Source organism: Fusarium phalaenopsidis, assembly GCF_050370095.1.
Source record: "Fusarium phalaenopsidis strain FUZ10S chromosome Unknown contig_32286, whole genome shotgun sequence".
In the NCBI taxonomy this organism is placed as follows: domain Eukaryota; kingdom Fungi; phylum Ascomycota; class Sordariomycetes; order Hypocreales; family Nectriaceae; genus Fusarium; species Fusarium phalaenopsidis.
Genome location: NW_028145413.1, coordinates 3,086,853 through 3,106,867, shown reverse-complemented (window position 1 = coordinate 3,106,867; position 20,015 = coordinate 3,086,853). Strand labels below are relative to the sequence as shown.

The 20,015-nt window shown below is 54.6% G+C and overlaps 5 protein-coding genes across 5 annotated transcripts; 1 reads left to right on the top strand and 4 right to left on the bottom strand.

Annotated features, from left to right (window-relative positions):
* Positions 1–908: 908 nt before the first annotated feature.
* On the bottom strand, positions 909–1,884 carry LRP88_03247 (ubiquitin-conjugating enzyme/RWD-like protein; the record flags this gene model as incomplete). The annotated part of the gene is made up of 5 exons (XM_083239875.1): positions 909–1,048; positions 1,102–1,285; positions 1,439–1,468; positions 1,599–1,644; positions 1,841–1,884. 5 exons carry the CDS (start codon positions 1,882–1,884, stop codon positions 909–911), a joined length of 444 nt encoding a protein of 147 aa, XP_083105005.1.
* A 1,496-nt stretch (positions 1,885–3,380) lies between these two features.
* Positions 3,381–4,773, bottom strand: LRP88_03246 (acyl-CoA dehydrogenase/oxidase; the record flags this gene model as incomplete). The annotated part of the gene is made up of 3 exons (XM_083239874.1): positions 3,381–3,427; positions 3,483–4,508; positions 4,563–4,773. 3 exons carry the CDS (start codon positions 4,771–4,773, stop codon positions 3,381–3,383), a joined length of 1,284 nt encoding a protein of 427 aa, XP_083105004.1.
* Positions 4,774–7,489: 2,716 nt separating this feature from the next.
* On the top strand, positions 7,490–9,315 carry LRP88_03245 (LrgB-like family-domain-containing protein; the record flags this gene model as incomplete). The annotated part of the gene is made up of 4 exons (XM_083239873.1): positions 7,490–7,537; positions 7,605–7,835; positions 7,892–8,003; positions 8,051–9,315. 4 exons carry the CDS (start codon positions 7,490–7,492, stop codon positions 9,313–9,315), a joined length of 1,656 nt encoding a protein of 551 aa, XP_083105003.1.
* Positions 9,316–12,553: 3,238 nt separating this feature from the next.
* Positions 12,554–14,395, bottom strand: LRP88_03244 (uncharacterized protein; the record flags this gene model as incomplete). Its single annotated transcript, XM_083239872.1, has 1 exon — positions 12,554–14,395. The coding sequence occupies one exon, from the start codon at positions 14,393–14,395 to the stop codon at positions 12,554–12,556; it is 1,842 nt and encodes a 613-aa protein (XP_083105002.1).
* Positions 14,396–16,718: 2,323 nt separating this feature from the next.
* On the bottom strand, positions 16,719–17,623 carry LRP88_03243 (histone H1/H5 family protein; the record flags this gene model as incomplete). The annotated part of the gene is made up of 4 exons (XM_083239871.1): positions 16,719–17,184; positions 17,280–17,302; positions 17,480–17,506; positions 17,573–17,623. 4 exons carry the CDS (start codon positions 17,621–17,623, stop codon positions 16,719–16,721), a joined length of 567 nt encoding a protein of 188 aa, XP_083105001.1.
* Between the last annotated feature and the right edge of the window lie 2,392 nt (positions 17,624–20,015).

Genomic DNA, 20,015 nt, shown 5'->3' with positions numbered 1-20,015 from the left:
TCCTGTCATATATCGGTACTTGTGTCAAGTACCGCCCGTCACTCGAAACCACTCCTTGTTTGCTGGGCAAATCGCAACAGTCACACATGCTCGCTTGGCATCTCTTGACATACGACCCTCCTGTAGTTTGTAATCCATCATACCCAAGCAAGGCATGCATCTTCCTGTGCTGAATCATCCCACGTCGACCCCATCCCCACAATCTCACACGCTGCCAGACAGATAGCCAGTTGGGACGTTTCCAGCATTAGCGCGTATCTTGCTGTCCTTCCCGTCACCGACCTCGTCCCTGTCAGCGCCTATCGTAGCCAGACATCCAATACTTAGACCACCACATCTCATGTCATGACGTAGATCTGCCTAGATAATCTTGCCCCGGCGCTTTAAATCAACATTCCTGGCCAGTCGTTTGCCTTGGTCAAGTTAGCACTTCACTTCCATGATCACGGGGATGCTCGTCGCTGAGTCTCACTCTCATTGGCATGCTCACAAGCCTCCCAGATAGGCACATCTTTAGAGTCAAGAAATAGTTGCAAACATCACACAAAACATCACAGAGAAATCCACATCTAGAGACAAAGTGTACACGCTGCCTATTTCTGGATGTCAAAAACACGTCGTCAATGCAAACCCAAAATCCAGCCGCATGATATCCCTTACTAGCTGATCTGTTTGTCTGGTTTGTCTTTCCTCCCCTCAATCGTCACTAATCCACTCCGCATCGTCGCTCTCTGCCTCGCCAATCGTGGCCTAGGCGCTGATTCAGGGCACAGCGCCCGCCAGGATACCACGGACCAAGGACATATCGCAACCGCATGCGAAGCTTTCATTCGATCGTTGCACATTGCCTTCATGACAGGGAGGGCAATCCACCCCAGGTCTAACCGCCCCGGTTCTCCTTGCTCGCGTTAAATCGCATACTTTCGAGTCCACTCCCGGGCGGTGGCCTCGTATCGGGGCCGGTCGGTCTTGTAGACGTGGGCGATCTCGGGCACCAAAGGATCGTCAGGGTTGGGGTCCGTCAGCATCGAGCAGATAGACAGAAGAACTGCAAAAGTTAGATCATGACAACTGGCCATAGGGGTTCTCAACCATGCATACCTTTGCTAATGGTCAACGCGGGGCTCCACTGGTCGCGCAGAATGTCCAGGCAGATGCTGCCGTTAGAGTTGATGTTGGGGTGGTAGATGCGGGTAGTGAAGTTGACCTTGGGAGGCTTGAAGGGGTAGTCGGTAGGGAAGTGGATGGCGAGGAAGAAGACACCGCCGGAGTATGGGGACTCGCTCTGTTCATCATGGTCAGCCAGGCTCTTGCGAATCTGAGGAATAGATGCAGCGAGGCGCGGTTCTGTGCGAGGAAGCGACTGAGCGCTTCGCCACGATGCCGGCGCATATTGCCAGCATCTCATCTGTGTCCGGAATCTAGGGGAAATACTCACAGGACCCATAATCGTAGCTTGCCAGTGGAACTATTCACATCCGTTAGTCGCGTGCTCAATAGTTATGATCGCTCTCTACGCAGAGGCATGCGTTCCAGCACAGTCATGACATGTGTGCCAGCCACGTGCGTCCGTCAGGGCGGGGGGGGATGATGCCTACCAGATCCTCACCAACGGGGCCGGCGGAGCAGGAAGAGGGAGGGTCTCTGCAAAGAAAAAGTCAGCATCGTTATTCCAGCAAAAAGAGGTGATGGCCTCAAGAAAACTTTTGGAGTCGTGACAGGCGCTGGCATCGTCGGTCGTCGAAGGACCCCGCTTACCAGCGCCCCACCTGACGTCTTGGGCGTCCAACTTGACCCCTCGGGCTTGGGGTGAGGATGCATCGTTCGTGGTGCGACTTACCGGCCGAGATCAGTGAGCTCCTTGTTGATGCGCTTGAGAGCCATTTTGTGATTTGGGGAGGGGGTATCTAAGAGGTGTGGTGCGAGGAGTTCGCGATCGCTCTGTGTTGGAGAAGAAAGTTAGTCGAGGGGTTGCACAACGACGACGAGCGGTCGAGGAGGGGGAAAAGGCTTCGAAAGAACGCACGTCAGGGTTCGATCCGAGGCGTAAGAGACCACGGTGATGCGTAGAAGAGTATCGGTAGTGTTGGTGTTGATGGTTGTGTTATGCAGGCAGGCGAGAGGAAGAAATTCAGTCGAGGCTGAAAAGGGAGAAGAGGCGGGATTTGGAGGAGATGGTTCGTTCGGATGGAGTAAAAGAGGTCAGGTCGGTCGGGCCTAGAAGAAAGAGAAGCGGGAAGGAGGGTCAGGTCAACAAAGAGGTGAGGGAAAGCGGAACCTGACTGACCTAAGGCACCTACAGGAGGTACCTTAGTGCCTTCAGTGTTTGTGAGTGGCTGAGGTCCACGCTGCGCTGGCAAATCCGTCCATTCAGGTCCGTCTGGCAGCCCGAAAAGTCAGGTTTTTTTAGGCCCGGGGCCCTTCCATGGGCGCCCCATGGCTGACTGGGCGGGCACTGGGCACTGCGCCTGCACTGGGGCCACTCGCCGCCGCCTGCCCCCCAGTAGGCACTGTACGCACTGGGCCACAGCTCCATCGCTCACTGGGCCACAGTCCAAGCAGACACCGCCACAAGCGAATCAGCGGTATCCATGCACTAACAGGTCACCACGAGAATCTACATTGGGCATTGCTAAGGGGCGCGTCAATTTCTTGATCGAGGTACAGGACAGTATCCATTCTGCCCATGTCCTTCGCTTGACTTCGATGGGCTCCGCGCCATCAGATGCTTATTTTCCTTGACAATACGACAGGCCAGCCTCTGGAACCTTGCCCGTGGCCAGTGGGTGGGCGGCGGTGAGTAGCACAAACATGGGAATGGATGGCGGTGGCCAGGGCTGATTTTCGGTCTAGATTCTGCTCGTCTCCTTGGCCTTTTGGTCGGTTTCCAGATCATTCCGCCCTTTGTATTGACCTGCAGCAGCACGATTCATGAAACGCTGATTGTGTTTGTTTACTAACGATAGGTACTGTACGTAGAAACGCCAAACCAAAGCCTGTCTTGCATCATGGCCCGGGAATACCGGCTGCGGTCAAGCAAGCACCTGCTTGGACGGTCTCGCCGGGCCATTCATGTCAATCGATGGATGCATTGGCCAGCATTGGCAACCTTCAAGGGCTTGTCTCAGCAACGTCACTGGGGCGTCCTCAGCCACGATAGGGGGCTGTCCAGTTAATAACAGATTACCTAGCATCGACAAATCTATGTGATTCTCTTTATTCGTTTTTATTTTACTATGGATTTCTGCATTCACTTGAGGGGGCCGTTATATGCCGTGATGTTTGATTTCAAATCATCTATAACCCGGGTATGCACGCAATCGCCATGACTCTTTTTATCAATCGCCTCCTTACCAATCAAACAACCAACCCTTTGCTCTTTACACAAACGCCTGGACACCAGTGATGGCTCGTCCCAAGATGAGACCTAGAGCATTGTCAGTTACTACACGTCATAAAACGCAGGAACAAAAGAAACTTACTGTGAATGTCACTCTGGCCCTCATATGTCTGCGTCACAAAGAGATTCGCCACATGTCGACCGATCATGTACTCATCGCTCACGGCGTTACCTCCGAAAATCTCCTGCAGGATGCGAGCGTTCCTGAGCGCGGCGTCGCAGTTTTGCCGCTTCACCATGCTGATCATCTCGGGTGTCGCCTTGCCCTCGTCCTTTAGTCGGCCGACCTGGATGGCCGCCAGTGTGCCGTATGCCGCATCGGTTGAAGCATCTGCGAGCTTCTTCTGGATGAGCTGGTACTTGGCGAGAGGGTTGCCCTTGAACTGCTTGCGCTCAAGAGAGTAGGTTCGGGCTCGATCAATGCAGTCCTCCAGGGCACCCATGACGCCCAGTGCAATACCGTATCGGGCATTGTTAAGGCAGCTGAAGGGTCCCTTGAGGCCTTCAATGGTAGGGAACATGTTCTCCTCTGGCACAGGGCAGTCGTCGAGCTGGATCATACCCGTGATGGAGGCTCGGAGACCGTTCTTGTCCTTGATGGCGGGCGTCTCGAGCGTACCAGCCGGGCAGTCCTTGCGCTCAACCAGGAAACCCCGGATCTTGCCCGTCTCTTGCAGCTTGGCCCAAACCATCAGAACATCAGCAATAGGGCTGTTGGTGATCCAGGTCTTGGCGCCACTCAGCAAGTAGTAGCCCTTCTTTGTGGGATGCGGTCTCGCTACCGTCTCCATGCTACCGGGGTCACTGCCGTGGTTGGGCTCTGTGAGGCCAAAGGCGCCGAGGAGCTTTCCCTTGGCCATCTCAGGGAGGAACCTCTCCTTCTGCTCGGCGGTACCATGCTCGTAGATGCCGCCCATGACCAGTGAGGACTGAACCGACATGCCGGATCGGTAACCGCTGTCGACTCGCTCGACAGCTCGTGTGATCAAACCGCCAGCGACGGATGAGACACCAGCGCAGCCGTAACCATCGATCGTAGCGCCCAAGAGACCGAGCTCGCCCATCTCCTCGAGCATCTTGGCATCATAGTTCTCGTCGCGGTAGGCCTCTGTTGACACACGTTAGACAGCAATTGGAGAAGCTGGGGTGGAAAATAACTTGCGTAGTACTCGGGGGAGCAGATGCTCTTGGCAGTATCGCTCCGCAGTCTCGCCAATGGCTCGCTCCTCCTCAGTCAAGAGGTTGTTGGAATTCAAGGGATCCTCCCAGTTGAAGGTCGGCCCTGTCGCAGAGGCGAAGCTCCGGGCAGCGAGGGGCCGCAGAGGAGCGGCACTTGCTCTTCGGGCGCATTGTCTGAGGATAGGGCGGAACATTGTGTGAAGCTTCAACTGAGGGAGGACAGGGATGATGCTGAAGCAAGTCGCAAAAAGGTCGAGGGAGATCAACAAGTTAAAAACAGCTGCGAGGTTGTGACAGAGGAAAGGGCGTCGGCAATCAAAGTCCCCCAATGAAGTCATCCGACGTAACCCGGAGCCGTCAATCCCCAATCCCCAGCTTTACCCCGGAACCGAGGCAGGCCAATGCATGGTAATTCCGGCCACAAATTCCGAACATGTAGCCCGCGTGACTGTAAAATGAAGCGTATTGCCCAGATTCGCATGACTTTGTTCCTTGAACATCGGCGGCGTCAACTTGTTCCCGATAACTATGCTCGGTGTATTCAAAGGTATGCCGATGGGATCTACCAACCTATCAATGCTAACGTTAATAACTGCTGCACATCCAATCACCGATCCAAGTCGCAGACCAGCTGCCTCGGATAGGAAACCATGCTGAACATCCCATTGCCTAGACACTCTGTGTCTGCTCTGCCCCAGACTCCCTTTTCTCTTGACGCCGTCTTGCCATAACGCTCAAACGGTCCAGATCCGATGTCGCCAAGATAACCCCCGCCACGGCCAACTGGCGAGTCCCCTCCAGTTCTGTCGGAGCCGAGATCATCGGCACCGGCTCGTCCGAGGACCTTGAGCCCCGTTCCTCCCCCGAGTCGCGCGCTCTTCGTCTCCGTTCCTTGCCGGTCTGGAGCTTGAATTCATCTGTCGGCTCCGGCGGTGGATTTGGGGAAATGGACCGGCTCGATCCCACCGGTGACCTCCTCCACGGACGCACCCGTCTAAACCGGCGTCCCAGCCGGCTGCGGAAGGTCCTTGGTGTTGCTGGATGAGAGTGATAGAGCGGGCTGCGACGGCGACGGGGACTGTTGGACGAAGGAGGGGTTAATTTCTGCAAAGTAATCAATACAAAGACATGTTTTCTCGGTAAAACTAAAGAAGCACTTACTGGGGAGCCCAAATCTCTTCGACTGAGTTCTGGACAAGAACTCATTCCTTGGTGCTCAAATGCCGGCGCGAGTAACAGGGCATCCATTTCAGACCCGTACACCAAATTATGCTGCAATAGACTCGAGGCATCGCCATCCCTCTTCCCTCGTATCTCAACCGACTCGCGAAGGATACCAGACCGCGCATCAGCACTAACGGGGGTCGAAGATTCGTGGGGTGGTGTTACATGTATCTCAACAGAGTGAGGGGAGCTTGTTTCTGAGGACATGGTAAGGGCTGGATGTCAACCTATTGAGGGCAAAAGACTGGTGATGAGAGGAAGGCTAACGATAACTTGTCAAGGCCAGTAACGGCCTGTGAAGAAGATTTGCGAAGTGAAAGACGTGATCAAGAATCTTTGCGACATCTTCATAAGCGCATGACACCCAAGGCAACTCGCTCCTCCTTCACGGTGTTGAAGCGGGCTACAGTCGATGGAAGGAGCACGCAGCGTAACTTGCCTCTTCATCACCTGGTGCTGACATGGTCACAAAATGTTTGCTTCTCCCATTTCGCTTGTCACCCCTGCCAAGTTCATATCATACATCTCACTGTCCCAACAACTCCCAACGACATCATCTGAGCTAGAGACAGTCTTCTGGAGTGCTGTTAAAGCATTCGAGACGATGGCTAACAACCTCAATCCACGATGAGCTCGATCTCCGACTCTCCGAGAAGTCGCCCTACCCTGCATGATGACATACGACGCCACAGCTTGCCAACCACAGCCCTTCGAGAACCTCAGATCTCAACATCTGTTGACCGGCCTTCGTCTGCCGTGCCCAACGGCGGCGCCCAAGGGGTCAAGCGACAGGCGTAGACGGCAGTGGAGCAGCAACACGCGGCTTGGCAAACTGAGTTTATCGCTGAGTCGCGGTATTCGTACCTGGCGATCTGGCCATGTTCCTGGCCCAGTCGAGTGATTGGGAGGTCGTCGCCCCCCGGCAGACAAGGGGGCCTCAGAGGAGCCGCATTCGGTTTAATCCATGACCCTGGATCTGCGAAATCTCGGAACCATGGATGCCGGAGAGCCTCATGATGTTCGAGCCCATCTGTGCCACCAAGAACCGCCTTGGCAGGGCACGATTTCAAGTCATGGACTGTATCAGTGCTTTTTCCCAGTGGATTGCACACCCTGAGGACAGGCTCGAGCCCCTGGTCTTTGGCCCAAAACCCTGCATTTTTCACCTCTTGTGCCTCCTTCAGCAGGGACTTTAACCTCATTTCTTATCTTTGTTCCTGAGTTGCACTCCTAAACAGGCGGTTAAAGTGGAAATCCAACATGAATTCGGCCTGCCGCCGATCCCGGAGGTGTCCGTATCCACTCCGTCCCGGAGCCAAAATCCGACCAAAACAGGGGATCTGGTTTGCCTCCCTGTGATTTTCTTTTGCAATCTCATGCTTTGGAACTGAAAGAGTTTTCACAGGGATATATTTAGGCCTGCGTTTGAGGCCTCTCACCTGTTGGGTGCAGGTATGCTCTCGTTGTCACAGCCAACTTCCAGTCTCCCCAGGCTAATCATCTCTAGTGCGGATCAACGGACAGGTGGAGCGCCGCTTACACCAACGTTCTCGGCCTTCCTCCGTCTCGATACTCTGAATCACCTTCCGGAGCCTCAACTCCGTTGACTCGGCTTCTCTTCTTTAATACGGGCCGAGAGTCCACTGCTTCACTTGCTTCCACCCTTCTCCTCACCCATGATACACAATGGTGCAGACCAAAGACGTTCAGACATTGGCGCGAGCCATTAAATTGGTGAGACTCTTTACGAGTGACGCTCTCTCGTCCATATCCACCAAACTGTTGTCTAATGATGACGTAGGCTGCCCGAAACAACAAGAGTAAACTCATTCGCGAATGGTTCTACGTGCCCCTGGGCCTCACGATAACCCTCGCCGTATGCTTCGGTGTCGATTCTATATTCCACCGGTTCAATGTTTCTTTCCCAGCTTCTGTCACGTGTATGATGTTGCTCTTCTTCGCCCTTATCGCGTGCGAGTCGTTGCTGGGGAGCCATCGAACGAGGAAGGTGGTTAGTTTTATCGATGTTTCTGTAAGCCGAAGTGATGCTCGATGACATTAGCCAAGTCGACTCTAATGCGTTGATAGGCTGGTTGGTCGCTACGATGGATGGGCGTCTTCTTCACGCCCTCATTCGTTCTCCTCCCCCTGAGTCCGGCAGTCGGTGTCATCGAAGTCTTCAAGATCATTGCCATCTTTGGTAAGTTGCTTCCCGGACAAAGTAATCATCTGACTGACCGGGTGGAGTTATTGGCTTCTTCATCATGATGGCCCTTGCGGCCTGGATCACCCGTAGCGTCCAGTTCGCTCTCGGCATCTCCAAGCGCTCCGAATCCCAGCGCGCCGAAGAACTCGGCCGCCGGACACCGGACATTCCCATAAGCGAGAACACCACCCCCGGCATCTCCCGCCGGACGAGCTTCTCTCAGGCTCCGTCCCAGATCCCACTAGTCCCCGTGTCAGGATCGGACTCGGCACCGTCATCGACACCACCATCCCGGCCGCAGAGCCCGCCTCAGCTGCGCCTCCAGGATCACCACTATGCCAACGGTCACGCCCCAGAGAACGCCGTCGAGGCGCTCAACCCGCCGAGCTACCCGACCCAGGTCCCCCTGCCACCACCAAAAACCGAGATATGGGCGGCTCAGATATCGGGGAACCTTGATCTGTCAACCTTCATAGGGCTGTTCCTCTTTGTCGGCGTCCCGCTCTATTACTCGACAGGATATGCCATGCCAATTCATATGGCGGTCAACATCCTCGCCTGGTTCGCCGCCATGGCCATCCCGGCGAATTGGAAGCAGTACCTCCACCCTGTTCTCGTGTCGTCCCTTGCTACCGTGCTCGTGATATGGGCACTCGCCGAGATACGTGGCGACAGCTTGTCGACGGCCCTCCACGCATACCGCACAGGGGCAAAGTACATTGAGCTATGGCGGAACACGACGCAGGATCGGCACGTCCTCCCCGGCGCGGGTGACTTCTTTGGCACACTGCTCGACGCCAGTATCGTGGCACTCGCCCTCCCCATGTTCCAGTATCGCCGTGAGCTGCGCACCCACTTCGTCTCCATCGTCATCCCAAACGTCGCCATCAGCGTCGGCTCCCTGCTCGCTTACCCGCCGTTGTGCTACGCCTGCGGCATCTCGGCAGCCCGTAGCCTGGCGTTTGCGTCGCGCAGCCTGACGCTCGCCTTGGCCGTCCCCGCGACCGTCAACCTGGGCGGCGACACAAACACGGTAGCCGCCCTAGCCATCATCAGTGGTATCCTTGGTGTTGTGCTCGGCGCCCGCATCCTGCGTTGGCTGCGTGTCCCAGAGGACGATTACGTGACGCGCGGCGTGACCCAGGGCATCAACTCGAGTGCCATTGGCACGGCGGTGCTGCTGCGGACCGATCCTCGAGCCGCGGCCCTGTCGAGTCTGTCCATGAGCCTCTTTGGCACCATAACCGTGCTCTTCACCTCGATACCGCCGGCCGCGACCTTTGTGAGGACACTCGTGGGGCTATGATGAATGAGGAAGCTTGCTTGCTTGGTGCTCCGTGCTCGGAGCAAGGACGAAAGAGATATAAAAACCGGTCCCTTAACCCGGGTATGTCGTTCCGGAATTTGGGGGCACGAGTGGGATGTAATTTACGACTACCGAGATTTTGTGAATAGACCTGCTAGACCCAGTAAATAATGATCATGTTAAGTTCAATCATGAGCGCTAGTCTTGTGTCTTACTTTCTCCTTCATGCCTGGTCCAACCAAGCCCCTTGTATCTCTGTGCCTCGTGGCATGGGCCAGGTCAAACTTGTCTGGGATATCGACGTCACGTTAGTCTGACATACACCGTCAGTTGGCACATTGTCTCACGATGGGCGCAACTCCACACCGTCGTACACGGGGGAGCTGCAACCAAAAGCTTGGATTGTCGAGTCTCTCGATTGATGTAACAGACAAGGGTATGTATGGAAGAAAGGGTCCCAGAAAGGAAGTAGAAGAGGAAGAAGAAAAAGAACATGGTTGGAAATGGAAAAATGCATGCTTGCTGCCGGAATGAAATGCACAAAATGCCACCTTCCGTGTTTCCATCAGACTTTCCCCTTTCGCCCGTTGGTATCGTATCCCTGTTGAAAGAAAGGCTGAGGGGTGATGGAAGATGCGATGCCCCGAACGCCGCCGTGAGTCGTGAAGCCGTGAGTGTCGTAAAGCGTAAAATGTAGGTGGGTTGGTTATATGTCGAGAGGATTGATGAGGGGAGGTATCTCTACCCCCCCTTTTGCATGTCAACTTGTAGAATTGACGATGATGGCGACCTCAGAAGGAGTAGCAAGAGACATTTCTTCTCTTGTCGACTCCAAAAGACCTTTTCGTGATCAATGTCAGCTCGGACCTCCAAAGTCAAGTACCACTAGTCCACTTACCATCTGCACCACCTCCCCAAGCCGCACCCTACTTGCCAAACGCCCTGTTCAGCCTCATGGTCAACTGGCTCCTCTGCTCCTTTGCCTCGCTACAGACGCCGCACTCGCCCCTGACGACGGCGCCCGTGACCCTCGAGACGTACTTGCCGCAGCCGGCGAGGCAGGGCGTAGTTCCCACAGGTTGTTCTCCGACGCGGCGGCCACAGGCCTGGCAGACGAGCGTTCCGAGGTTTGCGTAGCACATGGTTTTCTTGGTTTTCTTCTTTTTTTTTTGTTCTTCTTTGGGTTGATAGTTTGCTGCTGCTCCGAAGGGGGAAAGAGAGACACGATCAAGAATAAGACCAGGGTGGATGTGAAAGACGAGAGAGATATGTAGTAGACAAGGGCACTCGGGAACTTGGACGTCCCAGCGGAAGCTTTAAATACAGGCAAACGGGGACACCGAAGTGGTCAACAGGAACAAAGGCGAACTGATTAAACGAGATTTGTTTGGCATGGAAGGTAGGTAAGATGAAGTGTCGAAGAATAAAATGGGTGAACAAGAGAGGATAAGACGACGGAGGGAGGAAAGCTGGAGCCAACTTTGTTGTACTTGCAGGGAGCAAGGGTTATTTCGAGAGAGGAAGGAATAAGTATGGGATAGAGTAAGGCAGGCACGATAAGTAGGTAAGGTAAGGTAGAGAGTGGAAAGCAAGGCAAGGTAGGTGAGTGAGCGCGTGTGTAAAGAGCAAGTGCGACCTGACCTGGGGGCTGTCGTGATGGGGTCGCTTGGTGATGGAAGGCCTTCTTCCCTCTCGCTCCTTGGGAAACAAAGAGGAAGGGGAACCCACTTGGGCCCGAGTGGGACGATTCCGTTTCACTGCCTGCGCTGCGTTGCGCTGCGCTTCTCTCTCGCCCTCTCGGCTTTGATCCCCCCCTCCTCATGATCCCGGGAACAAGAGAGAGAAAGAGGGGGTCCATTGCTCTGTTATAGGTAGGTACAGCGTAGATAGGAATCCTCTCAGCCTGACACCGGGCCTCACTTTCGAGTGTGTAGGTCGCTAACGACGACGGTCTATTAGTCAGGAAGGGCGTCTTACACAATCACCACTCATCACATGCAAGCCCTTCTCTTTCCAAAACAGACTCTACATGTCTCGGCAGCTGTCAACACCCACTAGAGACGAGCAGAGACATGCCAAACGACGCGTTAGACCTCACCTCTAAGTGCCTCCCTCACCGACACATCCGCCCGCTTCGCCTCGCTTCGCCTGGATGGAAACAAAGCGGAGAGGAGAGGGAGGAGACCAGTTTGATCAAAAAGGTGGGACACCAACTCTCTCTTGCGCCGCCGCGCCCCCCCTCCATCACGAATCCTTGTTCGCCATTCTTGTTCCCCTCTGTTGCACCCCTCCAACAGAGCTTCTCGAAAGAAAAGAAGATCCCACGTCCGGGAAATCATACTGGAAATTCCCCTAGGCGCAGGGAAGATCATACCCTGTAGGGTGTTGGGGCTGTCCTGTGCTTCGATAGTCTGCCTCCCCTCCTCCGAACAAGTCACATCTAGTATATTGGCCGCCCCAATGCAACATCACGCATTTTCACGCATAGCAATATGTACCGCAAAAAAGTGGGATTTTGTTTATCGTGCACTGCACAGCACAGGGCAGCAGAAAAGGTACATGTATCCGCAGTTGCTGACCCGTAACCTTGGGATTCATTTGGCCGAGGAACATAGCCAGAAACCGTTCCCCCAATCCCAACCGCCGTCGGACCGTTAGACGGGCTTTGCGCGGGTCATCTGCCCGCTCTGCGCAGCCGCTCTCGGCCACGGCTGCCACGGATCCTTCGGGGCACCACATGCAGCCAAAAGATGGGCCCTGACGACTCAAGAGTCAGGTCCCTTGGTGTGGGTGGCTGGCTGGCTGAGTGGGGGAGGGGCAGAAGGGGGGGCACGGGAGCAATGATAGATCGCCCATCTTCAGGGCCAACCTCACCACCATCACCACCATCACCATCACCGTCATCGTCCATGGACAAGTGAGTACAAGGTTGAGCTGTCTTTCCTGACGACTCAACACCCTCAGGGTAGACGTCATCACATAATCATCTTCAATACTTCATACAAGCCCTGTGAGACGCCACCCTTCAACATCACACCCGGATCGAATATCTCTATAAGTGTCAGAATCCCTTCCATGAGAACGCCTTCCAGCCCGCCTGTCAAGTTATCGTCGTCGGCTGCCTCCCTTCATTACCGTACCTCGCTTCCAAAGCCGGCATCCACTCTCTCTCAGCACTGCAACGTACAGCGTCATCTGCATGTCCACAACAGCTTGCATCCCCTTACTTCGTGTCTCGTCACCCTAGCTTCCCCCGCAGTGCGTCCACCTCTCTCTGCAGGGCATCAAGGTCAGCTAGGATGTTGGCGCCTTTCCCTGCATCAGTTGCCGATTGCGGAGATGTGGGACCGGCGCTGATGGTTGCCGCCGCATCATAAGGTTCCTCTTCAGGAACTTGACTCGACCGTGCCTTGGCAACTCCTTCCATGCTTGTTCTCCTCGGCGGTTCTTCTATGCTGCCGCGACTGCTTCCCCTCTGTCTTCGAGGTGGGGGAGGCGGCGCTATGCCACCGTGAGGCTTTGCTTCAAACGAAATTCGTCGGCTCGTGCTGTCGACGCTCCGGATACTAGCAGGCCGTCGCACCGAAGCGTTGCGCGCCGGAGGTGGGGGAGGTGCCCATGACTTGGTCACTCCAGCCTGATAACTTCCAGGCTGTGCCTCCCGAGGTGTTGGTTCCACTGACGGCTGGTGGTGTGTCGGCGTCGAAATTGTATCGATTTCTGGTGACAAAGCTGGAGATGACGATGATTGGCTCACGTTTCTAGTGAGGTTGGATGCAATTCCCGCTGGTATCTGAGTTGACTGCCTCGAGCCGTGGTGCGACCTTCGTGGTGGTGGAGGAGGAGCCGGGGCGTGAGAGTCATGGCGAGCATGGTTGCTCTGGGATCTCATCGACGACGACCGTGATAGATTCTCGTTATGGTTTTTGAGCGCCTGCTGTCCTAAACTAGAGCCACCATGAGCAAATGCCTTGCTCTCCCCCCTGGCATGTCCCCTTCGTGGCGGCGGCGCTGGAACCGCTTTCTGGTTGTTCCTAGGAGCATTCGGAGACGCGGGGTTGTTCTCGATGTTGACATCGGGGACCTTGCCCGCTGCCTCCCGATCGAATGGTGACTCGTGGCCATCTTCGAAGCTCTTTCGAACAGGCGCCGGCGGCAGGGGCTTGTTCATATCAGACTGTGACATGGATGCCAATGCTTCCGGGGCTGACTGGCCTCCGATTAAATCCAGCTTGATCGATTTGCCATGTCGAGAGCTGGGTGGTGGTGGCGGCTTCTTTCCTCTGCCAATCTGAAGCGATGTGCTCGAGTCAGAGAAGCTGCTGCGCTCAATATCGTCTTCCGGGGTATCCGAAGCATCTCGGGCTATGAGCGACACCTCCTGCATCTCGCTGCCCGGCGTCAGTGCGTCCTTGAGGCTATCCTGCGTTGATGCCAGGGAGACAGAAGAGGAGTCGGCCGTATTTCTTGTCGGGGGAGGCATCGATTGGCGCATCCTGAGTGGTGACGGGGCCTTCTCCGAGCCTGAGTTGCCGGTCATGAGCAATCTCTTAAACGAATTCACATCCAAGGACCGCCGAGCCGTGTTGGCAGCTTTGAGCGCATGTCCTTCCTCCTTCCGCTCCTGCTCAAGCTTTCGTTCTGCCGCCGGCGACTCCAAATCTCGTAACGTCTTGCTGAATGGATTGCCTGGAGCTTGACCGCCACTACGGTCTTGATCCCGGGCAAACGCCGATACCATCTCGCGATCGCTGTCATCGGTAGAGGTCGCGTCGAACGGGTCATCGCCCTTCTGCTGCATGGAGCCATGCTCCTCGAAAGACGGTGCCGTAAAGGCCCATTCTGGCGAATCGGGGGAGAGAGGTGGAGGAGAGAGGACGCGGACCTTTTTGGAGGTTTTGGATTGTGAGTCAGACGTCGAAATGTCAACCTGCTGGAAACTCGTTGGAGGTGGTCGGCTCGACGAGGTCTCTATCGAATGGAGGGGGGGAAAGCGGGATGAAGTAGACGAGGCTATGTCCTGTAATGTAGCCGTGTCTGCCGCAACGACGGACTTGCGGAATGGATTGGACGAAGCCATGATGAGCACTGGCGCGGTGCCTCGGGTTTTGTGGTTGTCCTTTTTCGTCTTTCTTTGCGCTATTCAAGCTTATCACTTGCGTCGCGGGAAGGTCGGAGAGGGTCTCTGATGTGGTAGGTCAAGACGTTTGCGAACGAAGACTGCCTGCCATCTTCGGCACAGCCGGGCAGGAAGCTCGTTGGGCGGCCAAGAGAGGAAAGCAGAGCGGAGGTGAGGCGGTGATGGAATAAGCAGGAATGGGAAAGAAGTGTGAAAATGACGAGGCCGGTGATTGATTGCGTAGATGTTGTAGGCTGAGTCGCGGTGCTGCAGGCTGCCAGAATCTATAGCGCAGAACGTGCCCCCGGAACGATCGGTCAAGGCCCAAGGCTCATAAAAGTCGGGGGGATCTGGCGATGCCGCTGATGATGCACCTAGGAACCAAAAGTGGGCTTGGGCCGTCAGCGCCTTGGGGCTTTTGCGTATACTCTTGCTAGCCGTGCCTCCTCTGTCAGCGCGGGATCGGGTCACCGTCAGGGGGCCGTGGCACGACTGGGAAAACGGGGAAGAATAGAAGCCCGACCAGGGGGGGGAGAACGGAGTTTGAACAACGGCGACGGGATGAGAGAGGATACATTACGCAGTAGAGGTTGGTTGGCTGTAGGTACCTGCCTCGTAGGCACGGAGAGCACGGGCCATCCGGGAGCTTCAAGGTGGAAGGAGGGGCACCTCACGGTGCTTGCTGGCAGCGCTGACGTTGGGTCTTCCCTACAAGGAAGGTACGTACCTGTCAAGCTTCCACAATGGGGATCTGGACGGAGAAGAAGTAAACGGTACTTTGATCTTGGGCTGGAAGGTTAGGCACGTGAGCTGGATGACGAACAGCGTTTCGACATCCCCTCACCTTCTCACACCCACCCCTTCAGCTCTCAGCCATGGCACTCACCAGTTGGCGCTGGCTCTGCTGACAATGCGTGGCAGCTTCTGATGTGACGGGAAGCTGTCGATCAAAGCTTAGCTGATGAGCAAGTTTATCGACATCCCTCCAGGCTCTTGAATGAGTTCCAATGCCTCGTCCGCCAACTCTGAGCATCTTATCGTGTAAGTGGGCTGATAGTTCATGCCAATACTCACACGCCACGGGTGTGAATTGTAATCTCAATTCCAACTAGTAGCCCCACCCAGCCGACAACAACTCGCTCCTCTCAGCGCCGGTCAGCGACACACTCGGCCACGGGATCACAGCAATGTCCAACAGCTCACCCAAGGCTAAGGACACCTGAGCTCGAGGCTGGCGAGCTCATCCGGGGGATATTTCGTATCCCATGACATTCATAGCTTCACTAGAGTTGATTAGCTCACTCAATCACTGAACTGGTGCTGTTCACTTACACGCAGTTCTCGATCCCACCTTCCCACCTCCATCAAGGTTATCAGCAGCTCATTCATTTGAACAGCTTACCACACGCGTAATCGCCAAGACACTGAGGGATCAACTACTCTTGCATTCCAATTTAACAGCCCCTGATTCCGTCTAGGCTCTTGATAAACTCATATTCCAGACCTATGGCGGCAATTGAGCGCTGGGCCCACGTGATGGCCCTGACAAGAGTCAAGACACGTTTCGTCGCAACTCAGCCTGGCTGTCACGTAAACAAAACCCTAACAGGACGCGTCAGGCATACACACGCACACAAACTCCAAAGGTTTCTCATCAAAAATCGTACACAAGAGATGAAATATACGTGTCGCTTCGTATTTAAATCATGAACTATAAACAGTGGCAGTGGTATTCCGAATCACTTCCCTCGCAGCCCTTCCTCAGGATTTTCCGCCCCTCCAAAACGCGCCAACCGACCATGATTCTCGCGTTACCGTCATAACCGACACGCCATGAAAAGTGTCATGTCATGTGTGATATAATACAAGTGCCATAATCGCGTTGGAGAGAATGACCTTCCACTTCGGCGCGTCATTCGCTCCTTGCACGAAGACGACCGAGGACGTGAATGGTATCTCTGTGCACGCGTGCAATCAAACAATCAACAGACCCGCGCTCTCGTTCAAAACCCAGTAGAAACCCAGTGCCCTTACTCTCCGTGTCCGAACCATAAACAAAACCGTGAACGCCATGGCCGTCATTAACAAAGATCAATGGTGCCAGAGGCATGCTTCTACGCCTTGGAGGCAGCAGCCTTCTTGGGCGCTGCTGCTCTCTTCGACACGGCAGCCTTCTTTGTGGGGGCGGCCTTGGCAGGCTTTGTGACGCGACCAGTTTTGGTCTTGGTGAGAGGGGCATCGGCGGCCTTCTCAGCCTTCTCAGCCTGGGTCGAGTTAGCACAGATCAAAGCCAAATCGCATCAAGGAAACACGCCTTCTTGGGAGCAGCAGCCTTCTTGGGGGCGGCGGCCTTCTTCTCAGCAGGAGCCTTCTTCTCAGTGGCAGCGGCGGCAGCCTTCTTAGGAGCGGCCTTCTTTGCAGGAGCGGGCTTTTCAGCGGCAGCCTTCTTCTCGGCAGCAGGCTTCTTCTCAGTGGCAGCCTTCTTGGGGGCAGCGGCCTTCTTAGCGGCAGGCTTCTTGGCGGGAGCCTTCTCAGCAGCCTCCTTCTTGGGAGCAGGGGCAGGCTTCTTCTCCTTCTTAGGCTCGGGCTGCTTCTTGGCGAGCTTGGTGCCACCAGAAGGGCCCTTGGGCTGCTCGAAGATGCCCTTGTCAACACCAGCCTTCAGGGCCTTGTTGAAGAGCGAGTCGAACATGTTGTCCGTGACATTGAGAGTGTTGTTTGCCTTGACATACTTCTTCAGGGACTGACGGCTGTGGGACGAGTCAGCGACCGAATGTGGGAGAGGGGAGGGAGCGGCGGCAGCTGGATTGCATTGCCAGAAGAGAAAAGAAAGATAGAAACGTACCTAGAGCCCTTTCGGTCCTTGAGCTATTGGATGGGAAAAAGACAAGTCAGTACGAAAAAAGAGCATTGCAAAAGACAAAGAGTGCGACACAGAAGGTCGGGCGGGCGCGCATGGCGATGGCTTCAAGCCGCGACCGAGCGACGTGCTGGGCGCGCAACGGGAGACGCGCCGAGGAACAGGGAATTTCAAAATCCACATACGTTGACAATGGCATCAGTGATCATGTCCTTGAATGAAAAAGTCAGCAAGTTATCCAAGAGAAAATACCGCGCTCTGAAGGCAAATGGGCTCACCTGGTAGCTGGCGTGGCCAGACTTCTTCGCGGCGGCAGTCTTGGGAGGCATGGTGAAGGTTTGTAAGTTGTGTTGGTTGAAGAAGGAAGGCAGATAATGCGTCTGAAGATGGGCAGAGAGGCGACGAAGATGCAAAACTCGGCGAGAGATTTGATATGCGTATGATGAACTGAAGAACAAGAGTCGAGCAGAACGATCTCGTCGGGCGCGTGGAGGGGACGGGGCATGTTTATATATCGGGCGGGGGCAGGACCGCAATCAGTAGCTCTTTCTCTGGGCTCTAGACTTCTGCTCCTGCTCTTACAACTTTGCAACCTCTTTACCCGCCCGTGCTCACCTGCCACAGACCCACCTTCCTCGATTGGGAAGAGGGGCATCTAGCGCCACACCAAAGGCCAATGCACGCTTTGCACCCGTGTCTGCACAAGATGCATCAGCCCTGCACAAAGGGAGCTTCGAGTCCTCTGATTGGCCTGCTGAGATTGCATAACTATCATGCATCATCAGTCGCCTGCATAAATGAGCTTCAGCCACACCGGGTGGGCGATGCCAAGAAGGCCCCTAGCTCCTCAGACCGCGATATGCCACCTTGTAAAAATCGGGGCGCTCAAAAAATGCCAAAATAATGCCTGGGCCTGTGACCATTTTTTTGATTGGTCGGCCCAGACATCACCTCGGGTGAGGTGTACCTCTGTGTGATCTAGAGTCTGGCAGAATGCGAGAGCAACTCATGCCCCCGAGCATCCATTTCCCTCGATTCTCTCGTTTCTTCGCGCACCCTCCTTTACGATCCAAATGAGTCATTCTTGTCGTGTTCTTGCGAGTTTGCGGCGAGTTTCCGCGTCTGAAATGAGGGGGAGGATTCACCTGTTTCTTGCGCGTGATAGTTGAAGCACGGCGGCCGTCGACTGGCCGTCACAGCACGTTTGAATGAGCCATGCTCGTTGTCGCATTCCGAATTGCGACATGTACAGCCATTTCTGTCTCCCTGAGGAGCTCGTCAGTGTCTTCAGAGGACTCAGCGACGTTTGTTTTCGAGTTTTCGAGTTGTCCCGTGTTGATTTGACCGTGATATCGACCTTATCGTCCAAAGTCACTTTTTGTGTTGAATCGCGACATCGCACGCCGGCACCTGAAGCTATCCGCATCCCACGACTGCCTGATCGTCAACCCGCCGCACATCACGCCATTGACTCATTTTAGTTCGTTTGGGGGTCGTGGACTAAGCGGATGCAACTTGAAGACATTTTCCAATTTTTTGGTTAATCAGAGGCGCTCCGTTGCCTCCTGAGAGCGCAGAGATGTCGCATCACGACTTACATGGTCGGAGGCGTCAAACAAGCACGACAGAAGATTGCCCTCCTCACCACCTGCAACTCCACTTCATAGATCTTTGCGAGAATGAAGTTTACTTGAATGGTCTATCTATTTTTCATTACTTTCGCAAAATTGCGCATCCATCACGTCTATGAGCACGCAAACCCATCAACAATGTTGCAGAGCGGACGCGCCGCGCGTGCAAATGTTTGGGTCAGCCCAGGATTCAACACCAACATGCGCCAGCATAGTTGGTTTGGGTAATACCTCGGTCGCGCGGTCTAAATATCCAGTTTCTTTTGTTGTCGATGGCAATTTGTGTCGTTATTGTCAGTTGGGAATTCACCAGTCTACTCTCGCCCGACTGGGTGACTACGTCAGGTGAGGGGCATAGCGCGGCATCGTGAAGCGTGCGATCTGCGAGTGAGCCAACACCATGGCTTTCAGGCTGGCAAAACAGGTTGAAGATTGCACCAGATACTCAGTCATACATGCCTTGCTCCGGTTTATTATGTTGATTTCGCATTTGTCCACCACTCATTGCAGCCTGGCGGTCTTTGTTCTATGCGCTCGCCTTGAACCTTGTCCTGGCAGCCTTGCTACCCTACTCCATCCACATGCTTTCTGAGTCAAGAGATGGTTTTATTGCACATTACCAGAAACCAGGCACAGCTTCAGCCTGGCTTTGCAATGCTTCATCATTCCAGATTCTCATTTCTTATGCTCGGTTAAAGTCTGTAGCTGCAGCTGAGTCAGTGGCATTCCTGTCACGACGTCCGGGGAGAAGCGAGGCACCAGTGCTCCTCTCATATTGGCCAAATTGCAAGATTCTCTCTCTTTTCATACGATAACATAACATGTGAAGCTGTATCGCCCACTTCACCCAGACTTCAATTATGTATAAAAGGGGGATGTATATAGGTTCACCTTCTACCTGGCAGGTAGGCTGTTCGCTGACATAAGGATGGATGGCATTGTCTACCGTGGTCAACAAAGCACCAAATATGCGAATTTCCTGATAGGTAAACGACAAAGATAAGCTTTATTATCGCTTGTCCACTCATGTAATGATCTCTACGTACTCGCTAACAACCGCCAGGGCGATCAATCTCATCTGGAACGGCAA